This window comes from Mauremys reevesii, linkage group 25 (genome assembly GCF_016161935.1).
Source record: "Mauremys reevesii isolate NIE-2019 linkage group 25, ASM1616193v1, whole genome shotgun sequence".
NCBI classification, from domain to species: domain Eukaryota; kingdom Metazoa; phylum Chordata; order Testudines; family Geoemydidae; genus Mauremys; species Mauremys reevesii.
Window position 1 is genome coordinate 19580441 of NC_052647.1, and position 15331 is coordinate 19595771.

Genomic DNA, 15331 nt, shown 5'->3' on the forward strand with positions numbered 1-15331 from the left:
TCTCCCCTCCCCCACAGCCATGCTGCCACATGGGCAGCACTCTGGGCGGTGGGGCTGCACGCTCCTGCAGGGCAGTGCAGCATGATAAGGGAGCTGGGGGGGTTGGGTAAGGGGCAAGGGGTCCCGGGGGGTAGTCAGAGGACAGGGAGTGGAGGGGTTGGATGGGGCAGAGGTTCGGGGAGGGGGACAGTCAGAGGACAGGGAGCGGGGGGGGGGTTGGATAGGTGTGGGAGTCTTATGGGGCCTGTCAGGGTGCGGGGGTATGGATAGGGGTCAGGGGACAGGGAGATGGGGGGGTTAGATAGGGGGTGGGGTCCCGGGGGAGCGGTTAGGGTCAGGGGGGTCCCAGGAGGGGGCAGTCAGGGGACTAGAAGCAGGGGGGCTGGATGGGTTGGGGCAGTCAGGGGATGGGAAGCGGGGGCCAGGCTGTTTGGGGAGGCACAGCCTTCCCTATCCGGCCCTCGGGCCAAAAAGTTTGCCCACTGCTGATATAGGGTGACCAGACAGGAAATGTGAATAATCGGGACAGGGGGTGGGGGGTAATAGGAGCCTATATTTAAAGAAGACCCTAAAATTGGGACTGTCCCTATAAAATTGGGACATCTGGTCACCCTAGTAGGATATGACAGAGCAAAGGAGACCAACGGGACAAACCTGGAAGAAAAGGCCCTGAAGAGGGTTTAAAGAAGAAAATAGGTGACAGGTGCTGATAGAGGCAGTGTGATCCAGTGTGCAGGGCATTGCAATGGGAGTCAGCTGCTGCTGATCAGCAGTGGGATGTTGGGTGAGTCACTTCCCCTCCCACCCTCACTCTATTGAGATTGCAATCCCTCTGAGGATGGTCTGTCATTGCACGTCTGTACAACACCGAGCACAGTGGGGCCCTGATCTTGGAGGGGGCCCCTTGGGTGTTACAGCAATCAGAGAAGGAAGGTGCTGTCTTTGGTAGCCAGGAGATGTGGTACCACCTAGAGGTCTTAAATCTGACCCAGGGAATTCAGCCACACGTAATCTGTCCGCCGAAGAGCCAAAGTCATGCGTGAACGTGCAATACTTGTGAATGTGGATGTTCACATGAGATTTGCTCACCTATCTCGATATCTCTTTGTGCTTTTCAAATCAGCCTATCGGAGAGAGAAACCATGCCACGTGATCTCTGGCGCTCAATCCCACAGCAAGAAGAGCAGCGTCGCACAACTCTCGTGAAATCTGGAGCTTTCCTTAAAGCCTCTAGATCCCGGATTCATGGGACTATACGGGGGACCTCAGCTTTTGTTTTTAAAAAAAATCTATTTCTAGCTCTCCTGGCTACTACGGAGGAAAACTGGAAAGCATGAAGCAAGGGTACTGAAGGTACAGAAACCAGAATGTAAATAAAAAGAGCTGGGCATTTATTATTTTTAAAAATCTCTTGGCTTTTAAGCCAATCTCATGATTTCTGGAGACCCGACTCCCGATTTTTGAAAGCTTGAGGTTGACAATACTGGAATAGCGAGTTATGAGCAGCAAATGCCTGAAGCGATAGTTGTTACAAATAGCCAAAAGCCCTTCAGGGGCTGAAGCATGGTGATACCATCTATGCAGTAAAGAACAAAGTCCTACAAATTGAGGTCTGTTCCTGGCAACGCTTCGAGTTTGCTTCCTGTATGTGGGACGAATGGATGCCAGAGCTCATGCTAGAGACCTGGCTTTATAGGTTATAAGGCCGCCCCCGTAGAGACCTTTGTGATCATCTAGTGCCGTGGTTCTCACCCTGGGGGTACGCAGAGGTCTTCCGGGGGTACGTCAACTCATCTAGGTATTTGCCTAGTTTTACAACAGGTGACAGAAAAAGCACTAGCGAAGTCAGTACAGACTGAAAACAGACAATGACTTGTTTATACTGCTCTATAGACTATACACTGAAATGTAAGTGCAATATTTATATTCCGATTGGTTTATTTTATAATTAGATGGTAAAAATGAGAACATAAGCAAGTTTTTAGTACTAGTGCGCTGGGATACTTTTGTATTTTTATGCCTGATTTTGAAAGCAAGTAGTTTTTAAGGGAGGGGTATGCAAGACAAATCAGACACCTGTAGGGTGACCAGATGTCCTGATTTTGTAGGGACAGTCCCGATATTTGGGGCTTTGTGTTATATAGGTGCCTATTACCCTCCACCCCCGTCCCGATTTTTCACCTTTGCCGTCTGGTCACCCTAGACACCTGGAAAGGTTGAGAGACACTGATCTAATTTGAACTCCTGCTTAACACAGGCCTTGGGACTTCCCTGAAATAATTCCTGTCTAATCTAGAGCAGATCTTTTAGAAAAGCATCCAATCCTGATTTAAACAACGCCAGTGATGGAGACTCAACCATGACCCTTGACAAGTTGTTCCAATTGTTAGTTCCCCGCACTGACAAAAACGTGCACCCTATTTCTAGTCTGAATTTCTCCAGCTTCAATTTCCAGCTAACCTCTTGCTTGGTTAGCTCCACGCTTCTCCCTGGATCTCATCAGTACAGTCACTTTGGTTTGTTGTATCACCCCACCAATCTAACCCCAACATTCCAGCGTGGGATATTTAACACCCCTTCTCACTGACGAGTCCATTTACCGAGGCTGCACGCAGAGTTCAAACAGTCACAGCAAACCCAGACATTCTTCGACAAACAGGTCTTCCTGCATGAAGTGCATGTCTCACTTATGGACGCATTAACATCTTTGTGCTGACACAAAATTCAGGCTCTATCAAACCTGTGTATTGCTATACGGGTCAGAAACCTGACCCTTCTTACAGGGCAGACTTGGAGCGCCTAGAGGCATCCCATATGCACAGTCAGCACCAACTCCTGAGCATAAAGTGATTTGACTTTGTGCAAAAATGTCACAGTCACGCAGAGATCCACCCTTCCTTCGGTCGCTTATTATAATCAAAAGCGGCTTTGCATGCTCTTCGGCCATGTCGCCGGGAGGGAGAAAAACACCCCGGCACACCATGCTCTCAAAACTGCACCAGCAAGTGAAGGGCTGCACACCCTGACCCTAATTGGGACTGCCCCCGGGGTTTGCAGGATTGAGCCAGATCTGAGAATTTCACTACAGAATGCCTGGTTCACTGCCATCAGCTGTGGTCACTCTGGGTGGCACAATGGTCCTCAGCCGTGTATGTACTTTTGATGATGATCTCATTCATCCCTCAGCCAAAGCCAGAGATAGCTGGGCTTGCTTTGCCAGGAGGTGTTAGAAGCCCAAATCCCAGGCCTACACTACACTAGGAAGTTAGGCAAACATAGCTATGTCGGGTGGGAGTAAAAAATGCACACACACCCCTCACTGACATAGCTATGCGGACAAAACCCTCAGTGTAGACGCAACTATGCCAACAGAAGTGTGCTCCCGTCACCGTACCTAATGTCGTTTGGGATACACTGGCAGATGTTGCATCTACACAAGGGGGCTGGGCCAGCATAGGCTCTGGAGTGTAGAGTGTAGACTTTCCCCAGGGAAAGTCAAAGGAATCTGGGCAATAAACTCCCCCATTTCTGTAGCCCGCCCCTTGTGTAATCATTATAGTGTTATCCTCTTGCGATATTTGGTGTTTTCCTTAAAGACCCCGCTCCTGGAGTCATGGGATTATGTGAGAATCTCACTTCTCATTGAAAAAGGTGAAGTACATTTCTAGCTCTTACGGCTGTAGAGAAAAGCCAACATACGTGATCTCTAAAATCTCCAAGCCCAGAAAGCAAATAAAAGAACCTCAAAATGTATTATGTGTGTTACGTCTCCTGATTTTTAAGCCAAGCGTGTGATTTTGGGAGAGGCCTGACGTGTTGTTTGTGAATGCTTGGAGTCAGAGACCCCAGTGCAAGGTGGCTGCAGATCAATACCGTTTGGTGTTAGTAGCATTTTACTCTCATTCCGCACAAGGTCCAGGGGAAGGGAGGATCTGCCTGGCTGTATTTCCCCACACTGAAGCTGCGAAAAGTTGCTTGTCCCGCAAAGTCTGTCTTGCACAATTATAACTAATGTTCACCCCAGCTGACTGCAAAGTTCTGAACATTTTGATTGACTTTAAGGTTTATTTTTCTGATCGGCACCATTAAACCAATTTAGAAACGTTTAGCAAAACATTTTTCCAAGGCAAATTAAAGCTGTTGAACTTACTGTTTACGGTTCATAGCTAGGAGAGCGGTGACTTTTTTTCTCTCTGATGTGCTGATGTGTCAGACGCCTCTGCTTTCCCTTCTGAGGTACGTTTACTTTCCCCATGTGCAGTCAGGGGCCATAGGACCAGCTTCTCCTGGGGATCAGGGGCCAGAAGATGTGTGAGACATTCAGCCAGGCCGAATTTTTCAACCACATTTTTTTCAGCGAACAATGCAGATTTGGTGACACCAAAACATGTTGCAGATTTGTGCCAGTTTCGCGTCATTGCTCATTTTGAAAAAAACATCCCCCAAAACTCACCAAACAAATCTAAATGTTTTGTTTCCACATTTTCAAAACAAAAAGTTTTGATCTTTCCCTTTGAAAAGACCTTTCATTTAGAAATTTCCTTTAATTAAATGTTTAAAAAAATCTAAATTAAAAAACTTTTTTCTGACTTTTCGATTTGCTGAAAATTTAAAAAAATGTTTTCTATTCAATCTGAAAAATCCCTCAGTTTTCTTTGGGAATTACCAACGAACTGAAAATTCATTATTTGGCCAGCTTAAATTCTGGCAACATTTAACTAGGGTTACCTGCAAATCCCCTCCCAATTTTATACAGGGGGCTCCAAGTCATAGATTCATAGATTCCAAGGCCAGATGGGACCACCATGATCATCCAGTCCCCCCTCTTGCACAACACAGGCCACAGAACATCTCCAAAATAATTCCTAGACCAAATCTTTTAGTAAAATATCAAATCTTGGTTGAAAAATTGCAATTCACAGATGCTTTTGCAGACATATGTCTGAAGAATGAAAATGAGGAAATAGCTTAAGGATTTGAAATCTATTAATCCATAAGTAACCTTTTGCAGATATTAAGTGTTTTCTTAAAGACCCAGCTCCTGGAGTCAGGTGATTACATGAGACCCTCAGCTTTGGTTATTTGGGGAGGGGAAGGTAAGTCTCTTCCTCATGAGTGCAGAGAAAAATTTGAGATCATGAACCCTAAAGACTCCAAATCCAGAAGGCCAATAAAAAGAACACAAAAATCTGTCTGCAGATGCACTATTGAGGCAAAATTCTCATGTGATGTAAACCAGGATATTTGGGGGACTTAAGAACTGCACAGGGCTTGTGCTGGGTCTCTGCATTGGGGTGAGAGGAGGTAATTTTCCTAAGGGTCTGGAAGATGTCAGGAAAGTCCTGAGGAAAGAAGAAGGGATTGTTGTCTCTCTGTCAAGTGGTAGCAGATCTTGAGACCTTGCATGACAGCTTCCCAGTGGAGGTGAATCAGTGAAGCAGAGCCTGGGCATTTCCTCAGTGTAGCTTGTTGATTCATACTATAAACACCAGTCCTAGAACAGAGAGGGTCACAAACAGCAGGCAGGCAAATCCCCTTTTTCACAGATCTCAGCCCAACAACCAATACCTAGTTTCCAGGAAGCAATGGTGCCCCAAGAATGGACTCTAGTTTGAGAGATTAAGGCTGAGAACAAACTCTCCTGCTGCTTCCAACAGCTCCTCCAACAAGAATGTGCATCACAAAACTAGCAGCAATACAGCATTTCTTCAAAGACTGTACACTGCTTGAGTGCTAAGAATTAACCACCCAGGGACTCCTGCCATAACAGTATACATGGGGAAAAGTGGTGGAGTCATGTATTTGGAACTTAGAGGAAGGAAATGAATTCATGGATGGAAGGAACAGGGTCAGTCAGAGGAAGGGAAATTAATGGGAAGGGAAGATCCAAATCTCTTGGAAGATCTCAGCTGTGCATTCTAAACAAGGGCACATTACAGACGTATAAGGTGTGCAAAATAGTGATCACAGGTGCCCAGAGTCTGTGGTTAAAAACAACACAAACCCAGATCAATCAGAATTAGTCACCCCTGCAGACAGAAAGCCCGGGAGGTAATTAAATGCTGGAACAATCTGACTGTATTTAAACAGGTAAAGGCACGATTTAGAGATGGCTCCAACCCCCAAAGGCCCTTCCTTTGAAGGAAGCTTCATGAGAGCGAAAGCAAAAGGACACGAGTTCCTTCTTATGAAGGAAAATTTGCTCAGGGCTAGATTGTGCACCTGGGAATTGACTGCAGCACTGCTGCCCCACCCTTTAAGAAAGGGCATTGTGCTCCCAGGGCCAGATCTTTGGGCTGCTCTGGGAAGCGGATGGATAAGTCTATGGCTCTGCCTTTTCCTGAGCTCTCCTGGGAGGGCGAGGGTTACAAATGGAAAGGTGCAAGTTTCCTTAAATTCCCCCTCCCACCTGTGACAGCTGCCATCTGAGGTTGTGTCTACACGGCAGCGCATGCATTAATCAAGCGAGCTAGTTCAGGTGCCAGAGCAGTGAAGTGCCAGCAGCATGCACTTGCTCCATGAGAAATTACCCAGGATTCTGGGCAGTCTTGTACAGCAGCGGCTTCACCCCAAGCTAGCGTTTGTCCACACAAGCTTCAAACACACCCAGTGATTGCAGTATAGAGCTACCCTGAGTCAACAGCAGCGATTGAACACCAGGGCACTCCAGAGCCAAACGCCTAAGCTGCTATAGTTTGAGCTAAAGAGCCAGGCTTCGTAGCTAGGGCCTGTGACACACTCACATTCTTTGTAGGTCAGGCACAGCAAGGGACACACTGATCCAGGGGTTACACATGTGCCATGGGGCTGCTGGGCACAACCAAAGGCTGAAATTCTCCCAAGCCCACTCCATCTTTTAAGTCCCACTTGCAGACCCTCTGCATTCATGGGGTGAAATTCACCCTCGCTCAGAGCAGCTGGCTAATTGTCAGTCCTAGGTCAGCAGCAACTATTCTGATCATCTAGTCCAGGGGTCGGCAACCCTTCAGAAGTGTTGTGCCGAGTCTTCATTTATTCACTCTAATTAAAGGTTTCGCGTGCTAGTAATACATTGTAACGTTTTTAGAAGGTCTCTTTCTATAAGTCGATAATATATATAACTGAACTGTTGTTGTATATAAAAGTAAATAAGGTTTTAAAAATGTTTAAGAAGCTTCATTTAAAATTAAATTAAAATGCAGAGCCCCCCGGACCGGAGGCCAGGACCCGGGCAGCGTGAGTGCCACTGAAAATCAGCTTTCGTGTCACCTTTGGCACACGTGCCATAGGTTGCCTACCCCTGCTCTAGTCCAACCTCCTGCATAACACAGCTCAGAGAAGCTCCCCCAGTAATCCTTGCATTGATGCCAAGAACGTGTGGAGCTAGAACTGGGGAGACCCTGCGGGACCAATCAGTCGCTCTTCCTCGCCGTTGAGAAATGTTCCCCAGGGAACTGCACACAGCTTGGCAGCTACTCATGGGAGCGGTGTCTGGGGGAGAAGCTGGGAGGGTGGGGTGTGACATGGAGAGCAGGAGGCGACAGAACAGCCAGCGTGGCAGATCCAAGGCTGGTCATTTAAACCGAAGTTTCACACTGGGTCCTTAACGTAAGGCCTTGTCTATACACAGCCCTTAACTTTCAACTGGTTTCAAAATCAACCGGTCTATAGGGTTAACTAAAGGTGCGATTTTAAACCAATTCAGTGCAACTTTGTGGGTGCATGCTTGTAGGTGCCCATAGGTGGTGCTAAATCAATATAAACCAGATTTTAAACTGGTGCAAGCTAAACCAATACTTACAAGACGGATTTAAGGGTATAGTGACACTGAGACCAAAGATGTGATTGCAGATACACCTGCACTAGCTTCAATCTAGCTAAAAATACAAAGATCCGGTGACACGGACCCTGGCACTGGCTAGCCACAGAGCATTTACCACGGGAACCAGGCAGATTAGTACAGCCTGAGCTGAAGCCCCTGGTGCTACACCTTCATAGCTATTTTTAGCGGGTCTAGCTACCTTGAAGCTAACTCAGGTATGCCCACCCACAGCCACACCTTGGATTGCAATATAGACCGTCAACAAGGGGATATACATCCTGGGCACTGGAACTAGGGGTGCCTCTGCACTCCTTGGCTTGAAGTGGTTTCCATCATATACAGGGTTTACAGTTTTGTTCAATGGCTCTGAGCACCCCCACTATGCAAATTGTTCCAGCGCCCCTGTATACATTAGTTTAACCAAACTGATTTGAAACGGATTTAAACTGACTCGTGTGTAGACAAGCTCTACGTTAAAAGCAGTGTAAAACCCTGTGCGGATTGTTTAAAAAAGAAAAAGAAAATCACACCATTAATTAAACCAGAGCCACTCCTGTGTGTGAAGGCATGTTAGGGTTGAAACGTTAGCCAAACCTGGTCAGACAGCGTGAGAACGTTTCAGGTCTTCATCACGTTTTTTAGCGAGATGGCTATACACGACGGTTGGTTCTGATTGGTTGGCCGTTATGAACAAGAATGAGTTTATGCCAATAAAACTCTAATCGTGCTCTTTGATCCCATTTCTGATTTAGTCGGGGAAAAGGTCATGGCACAGAGATCATATTTGGCTTTGTCAGGTGTTTGATAGAGACCCATGTAATTGACATAAAGGATGGCACTTAGGAAAGAACTTCACAGCCCAGATTAGAAGTTAGTGTTTGGACAGGAAATTGACCTCTGCGGTACGGAGATAGCTATTATACTGTATTTGTACACAGTGGCAAATGTAGCCTCCCGATTCAGTGGGTGCACTCTGCTGCCACCATTGAAGGGGCACTGACCATTCACAGCAGCACTCTCCAGCCCAGTACTGCAACCCAAATCCTGGCCTGGTATGGGGAGGAGACTGGGGAAGGAGAGTGTGTGTGCTGGGGTGCGTATCCCATAGATGCCCTGCAAGGGGTAAAGTGGGCCTGAGAGGCCAATGAGGGTCTGACACAATGCACCCCTGTGTTCACAACCTACGCCAAGTATATCAAACCAGCGCCAATGCCACAGTTTCCATTGGCTGGGAACTGTGGCCAATGGGAGCTGCAGGGGTGGTGCCTGCAAGCAGGGGCAGCGCATGGAGCCCCCTGGCCTCCACCCCCCAGGGGCCACATGGAGGTACTGGCTGCTTCTGGGAGTGGCATGGGGCCAGGGCAGGTAGGGAGCCTGACTTAGCCCCACTGCGCTGCTGACCGGAAGCCACCTTGATAAGCACCGCCCAGCCGGACCACGTACCCCAACCCCCTGCCGCAGCCCTGAGCTCCCTCCTGCACCCTGCACCCCCTCCTGCACCCCCAGACCCTAACCCAACCCTGAGCTCCCTCCTGCACCCAAACTCCCTCCCAGAGCTCACATCCCTTCCTGCACTCCAACCCCATGCCCCAGGCTCAGCCCTCCCACACTCTGAATCCCTCAGCCCCTGCCCAGAGCCCACCCTCCTCCCGCACCCAAACCCCCTACCCAGCGCAGTGAAAGTGAATGAAGGTGGGGGAGAGCCAGCGATGGAAGGAGGGGGGGTGGAGTGAGTGGGGTAGAGCCTCGGAGAAAGGGCAGGTCAGGGGTATTTGGGTTTGTGTGATTACACAGTTGGCAACCCTACCTACACACCATTTACTAATCTTTGTACAAAATATGCCGCATGAGGTATCATTTGAAAACTCATAACTCACTGGTCAATAATATCATGATGAAATGTGTGTAGCGATATTATATGTAAAGTTCTGAATGGGGAGCTGGAACAATGGGGGGGGGCTGAGAGCCATTAAAACAAACCATAAGCCCTGTATATGGTAGAAACTACTTCAACCCAGGGGGTGCAGCAGCACTCCCAGCATCCCTAGTTCCAGCACCTAGGGTTCTGAATTTCCCCCTGAATAATGCCGGTTGCTACCATGTTCAAACCCACGTAGCCCCAGTTAGGCAGGACTGGTCAAGCAGGTCTTAAAAACACAGGAATGTGTGTTCACCTCAATTTTCCTATAAGTTGTAAACAGGATCCTCTGAGAAGGGGAAGACAGGAGAAAAGACAAATCTGCATTTCAGCAAACAGAGGTGAGCAGAACCAGCGTGCTCCGTGTTGCCTTTTACACTGTCTGAATGAACCCAAACTAGGGGTTAGCCCTAAGGAAAATGCATTTCAAAGGGTGACTGAACTATAAAAGTGAGGGGCAAAACCACTCCATGTTATCTTTCCCTATCCATCTCTCTTCTTTTCACCTATGAGGGCAAAAGAAACAGCCGTTGGACTTTGGGGGTTAATCCTGCCTGAGAGTTTGGTCAGCAATGTTACTGGACACATGCGGTAAGGGACTTTACCTTGAACCAGGTCTAGTTTGCTACATTTGTAGTTAAATACACTTGTTTTTATCCTTCATCAAAACTAATCCAGTGTTACGAACAGTGTGGTAACTCCATTTTGGGTCGCAAACTGTTGTATGTTGATCCCCTTAGAGGAGCAAATGGACCTAATATATCTGGACTGTCAAGGAGAGGGCTGGACACATATTTTTGGGGGAAAATCCAGGACTGGAAGTGTGTTGGGGTCACCCTGCAAATAGTAACCAAGGCTGCTGGAAACCAGAGTGTGGCTGGTATTTGTTGACAGGCTGCTGGGGTCACAGTTGCTGGACCAGGGCTGTGGCTATATACAGACACTCTGGCATGACCTGCAAGCTGTTTGGCTGTGTGTGAGGAGATCAGGTTCGGAGCTTCAGCAGCAAAGCATTGTGAGGTGCACCAAGTTGCAGGGCAAGTGGTGACACAGCCCCTCACTGGTCTGGACTGCACCCTGAAATGTCATATAGGGAACCGGCCTGCATCTGGAGGGAGAAGAAGACGCCCAGCTGGGCAGGTGTCGACTGCCTTATAAAGCCAGGAAGTTTGCAGCAGAAAGAGGCTGCAGGGAGAGAAGCTGCAGTCAGTCTCTGGGAGAGGAGAGGAGAAAAGAAAAGGGAGAAAGACTGGAGTGGGAGCTTGCCCCACACTCACTCCACAGAGGCAGCTCCTGTCCCACAAGGCTGGGCCCGGCTACCAGCTCTGGGTGTTGTGATCTGGAGCACTGGGTTGCAAAGCCACTCAGGTTTGGAAGTTTATTAGTAAATCAAATTCAACCAAAGGTAAATGGAATAATGTCAGATCTAGAATACAAGGGAGGCAACTGCCAAGCTAGGTAGGTTAAACCACACAGATACAGTCCTGGTAAATGGGAGATTACAGTTTAAGCATTCTGTGCCTCTGTCCCATGGACTCTGCCCTTATCCCAACCTCCCAGTTCCTGAAATCATAACGGCCAGTGAGACTATTCCAGTCCCCTCTTCCGAGGGTCTGTCACTTATACTCTCAGTTCCTCTTAAAGCTAGGTATGAAGGCTATTCCCTGGTGCCTGCTAATCTGTCATCGATTATGCAATGGACTTTGAAGCCAACACACCTTCACCGGTATATCTCCCAATATTATTTACTAATGAAGACGGCTCTGTTTTCATGAGCAAAGAGTTTTTCCATCTCCTGTTATTTAAAATACATCAATTCCAAGTAAGTCCAGGAACTGCTTACAAACCACTTAATAATAGCATCTAGGTACTGTAGTGTAGGGGTACTTTTGTAATGAAGAATAAAGGGAGTGGGGGTCCAGGGAGGAGGGCCCAGGCCTCTGGGGCTGCTGACACTTAAAGCAGCTATGAAATCTTTACTGGGTGGTTAGGTAGAGACAAACAAGAAACCCTCGTAAGTCTTCTGACACTGAACTAACTCTCTGCTGTGTTGTTATAACCGTACCCACGCGCCGTACAAAAGACTGATAGTGCCAAACTCTTGTACAGTTGTAGCAACACAGCAGTGAGTCAGTTCGGTGTGAGACTTAATTACGATGATCACAACAGTTAAAAGCCCAGGAAAGCATGGTCTCCCCTATGAGCCCCCTACACCCATCTCCTCCCAGAAGCCTCAGCCCTCAAGCGAGCCCCCTTACTGTCCCCTCCCAGGAGCCCCTGCCCCCTTCCACCCCACTCCTTCGCCTTCCTGCTGGCTTGAGGCTTCTTTGGAGGAAGGAATTTTAGGGTCTTACCCTCTCTGCCCCACATCCAGCCCTGCTCTCCTCCCTCTCTGTCCCACATCCAGCCCAGCTCCCCTGCCCTGCTGGGTCCCTGGGAAGGAGTTGCCATCGCAACCCAGAGCAGGCAGGCACATGCACGCTCCCCCTATCCTTCCCTAGCTCCCTGCCAGGCCAAACTATAATAGCCCAGCTGCCTCGCCCCACCTAACACCTTACCCCTCCCTGCTAGCTCACGGCTTCCCACCAGTCCCCAGAACCAAGACGAGCTGCTGCAGGTTCCAGCAGGCTGAGCGGGACCGGGCTGTGGGCCACGCTCCCAGCCATGGAAGATGCATGCATGACAGTGCACCACTCATGCCTGATTTCTGTGGGTACAGTTGCATCCATTGGCCCCAGCTAGCAATGCCCTTGTTTGTATTATAGGAAGGCCGACAAGCCCCACATGAGATCAGGGCATCACTGTGCTAGGTGCTGTAAGAACAGAAAGTAAACGACAATCCCTGCTCCAAAGAGCTGATCATTGAAATAGACCAAGGGAGGAGAACCAGAGGCCCAGAGAGGGCATAGGACTCGCCAAAGGTCACACAGCAAGTCAATAGCAGCTCCAGGATCACAACCAGGTCTCTCAGGGGCTCATTTAGCCTATCCACTAGGCCACACTGCCTCTAACTGAATGTAGATTTGCTGCAGCCACTCACCTGCAGGGCCGCCCAGAGGGGGGGGCAAGAGGGGCAAGTTGCCCCAGGCCCCGCGTCCCGCAGGGGCCCCCAGGAGTGTTTTCCGGGGCCCCTGCGGCTCCGGTTGAGCTCCCGCAGGCATGACTGCGGGAGCTCAACCGGCGAGTGGACCTGCCGCAGGCATGACTGCGGAGGGGGCGCTCGTCCCGCGGCTCGGCTGGACCTCCCGCAGGGATGACTGCGGCAGGTCAAGCGGAGTCGCGGGACCACGGCACCCGCCGCAGCCACTCATCCCGGGCTCCGGTTGAGCTCCCGCAGGCATGCCTGCGGGAGCTCAACCGGAGCCAAATGCCGCCCCCAAGGGAAAGGGCCGCCCCGCGCGCCTGAGCGGGGGCCCCCCGCCGCCGAAGATCCCGGGCCCCCGGAATTCTCTGGGCGGCCCTGCTCACCTGACTGCGTATTGACATGCTGTCTGGAACAGTCTTCTCCTCAGACCTCTCCTGTGTGCTATTTTTCCACTGCTACTCATACAAAAAAAAGTCAGAATGGGCCTATTCTTGCAACAAGTGCAACATCTTCCTCCTGAATGCTTTAAACAAGCTGGGAGCCATTATAGCCATTATAGCCTCTATGAGATCCCTCTGCTCCAGCTTCCTGACCCAATTAAAAACCTCTGCTCTGACTGACCAAAATTGCTCTAGCAGAGCCAATAATAGTTGAGGCTAGAATGTGTGCTGTCAAGCTGCTGTAGCCTGGAGAATAGGCTAGGAACAGGAAACAGCCCACAAAAAGAAAAGCCAGAGTAGAAACAACACCCCAGAGTTGTCCCCTGATTTGGAGAGCTGTTAATTATAGCAGGGTAACCAGCCAGCTTTGGCCTGAGGCAAAGCCCCTTTAAGAATGGGTGTTTGGTACAGGGGATGATCTGACCCAGCTGGGAATGGGTCCGATTGCCCGATGAACACCTGATGCCTATAAAAAGCTGAAAGCACCACTGAAGTGGGCTGAGCTATAAGGAACAGGTGAGCTGTTGCTCCCTAGGAGGTGTAGAAGAGTTGGCTGGGAACTGGTAATGAGGCCTTTAGGTCAGAGGACAACAAGCAGCTGGACACTGGGGTTTGCTAAAGGTTGTTGGTGCAACCAGTAAATGGTGCCCTGCAGAAAGGGGAGCCCAAGCCAGACCCTTGGTTTGGTGTTTAAATCTTCCAGGGTGGGAGATACAGAGCTGTAACCAGCATTTGTTTATTCCTGTTGCAGTAATATCTAGAGATGGGATAGTCAATTATTTGTTAGTCTAAATTTCTTGGCTGAGGTGTAGACTCCAGAGAAAATAATGATTAAAAAAAAAAAAACAATAAAAAGACTTTGGGCCCTATTCAGAAGTGCCTGGTGATCTGGATTTGGCCTGCAGTCTGGCTATTGACTACCCCTGATCTAGAGGTCTTTCTTGACCCTGTTGGGTTAGGTGCTGTATAAGCTTGTGGGTAAATGACAATCTCTGCTTGCAAAAAGTTGATAGTTTAGAAGAGTGGTTCTCCACCATTGCCATAGTAAGGCCTGTCTCCTGTGTGACTGGGCCTCCTGTGATGTTACAGTCTATAGGATTTTATAAAAATATGCTAATGAGTGAATATAATGTAACTGGAATGTGCTTCATGCAAAAGGGCTCTTGTAAGGTATCATTACAAAGCTTCAAGAGGGGTAGCTGTGTTAGTCTGGATCTCATAGATTCATAGACTTTAAGGCCAGAAGGGACCATGCATCCACTGAAGTGGGTATTCACCTACGAAAGCTCATGCTCCAATACATTTGTTAGTCTGTAAGGTGCCACAGGACTCTTTGCTGCTGTTACAAATATTATAATCTACTGAGTGTGATCATCCTATTTGTATAAAGGTAACACTCTTGTATCTGAAACTAGAAATATGAAATCACTCCGAGGGCCTATTGTAATTGTGCAAAGTGTGGGCCATTTATGGTGGTTTGGAATGACTCCCATTAACCGGGACAATTGACTGAATGGCTCTGTGTGCAGGCAGGCCTTCCTGTGAGTCAGGCTGGGAGGAATGAAGTCTTGGGGTCTTACAGTGACATGTGATCATGTCACCTGAACTAGAATCCCTCTTTAACCTGGTGCTTTTCCAGCGAGGAGGGGTGGGAACCCAGAGGAACAATTCTTTCCCCCGGTACAGCTCTTGTTCCAGCTCAGGTGGTAGCTTGGGGATTCTTCGTGATGGCTCCTCCTCTCTTTGTTCGGTTCCACCCCTTTATATATCTTTTGCATAAGGCAGGAATCCTCTGGGTTCCCACCCCTCCTCCCTGGAAAAGCGCCATTAGCATATCTTTATAAAATCATATAGACTGTAAGGTCACCTCCCATTTAGAAATATGAGAACAGCAGCAGGGTTGTAATGCCCTGATCCCTTTTTGTGATCCTCTGGGGGTTGCAGCCACTGGGCTCAGAACCCCTGATCTAAAAGGCAAGAGGTCTCAGCTGTGTGAGACAAACAAGTGAAGAGAGCAAAGTCATGCTAATAATAGTATGTTTTAGTGGAGAGTACTGAATTCATAGATGCAAGGTGGTAGCAGTGAC

General features: G+C 48.7%; 1 protein-coding gene and 1 long non-coding RNA gene across 6 annotated transcripts in view; one reads left to right on the forward strand and one right to left on the reverse strand.

The window, feature by feature from the left end:
- LOC120391323 overlaps nucleotides 1-13345 on the reverse strand; it is a 36946-nt gene extending 23601 nt beyond the window's left edge. For 2 of the 3 annotated variants that reach the window (XR_005591266.1, XR_005591265.1), the window contains exons 1-2: nucleotides 13188-13345; nucleotides 4151-4286 (exon numbers count right to left, since the gene is read on the reverse strand). This is a non-coding gene — a long non-coding RNA (uncharacterized LOC120391323). Of the gene's footprint in view, nucleotides 1-1461; nucleotides 1807-4150; nucleotides 4287-13187 lie in introns of those variants that run through there. The other variant, XR_005591264.1, reaches the window with a different exon arrangement.
- Nucleotides 13346-13800: 455 nt separating this feature from the next.
- Nucleotides 13801-15331, forward strand: part of VDR (vitamin D receptor) — a 112677-nt gene continuing 111146 nt past the window's right edge. Inside the window, exon 1 of one of the 3 annotated variants that reach the window (XM_039514326.1) lies at nucleotides 13801-13823. In XM_039514326.1, coding sequence (XP_039370260.1) covers nucleotides 13811-13823 — 13 coding nt within the window. In that variant the 5' untranslated portion in view covers nucleotides 13801-13810. Of the gene's footprint in view, nucleotides 13866-15331 lie in introns of all 3 variants that reach the window. The other 2 variants (XM_039514328.1, XM_039514325.1) reach the window with 2 other exon arrangements.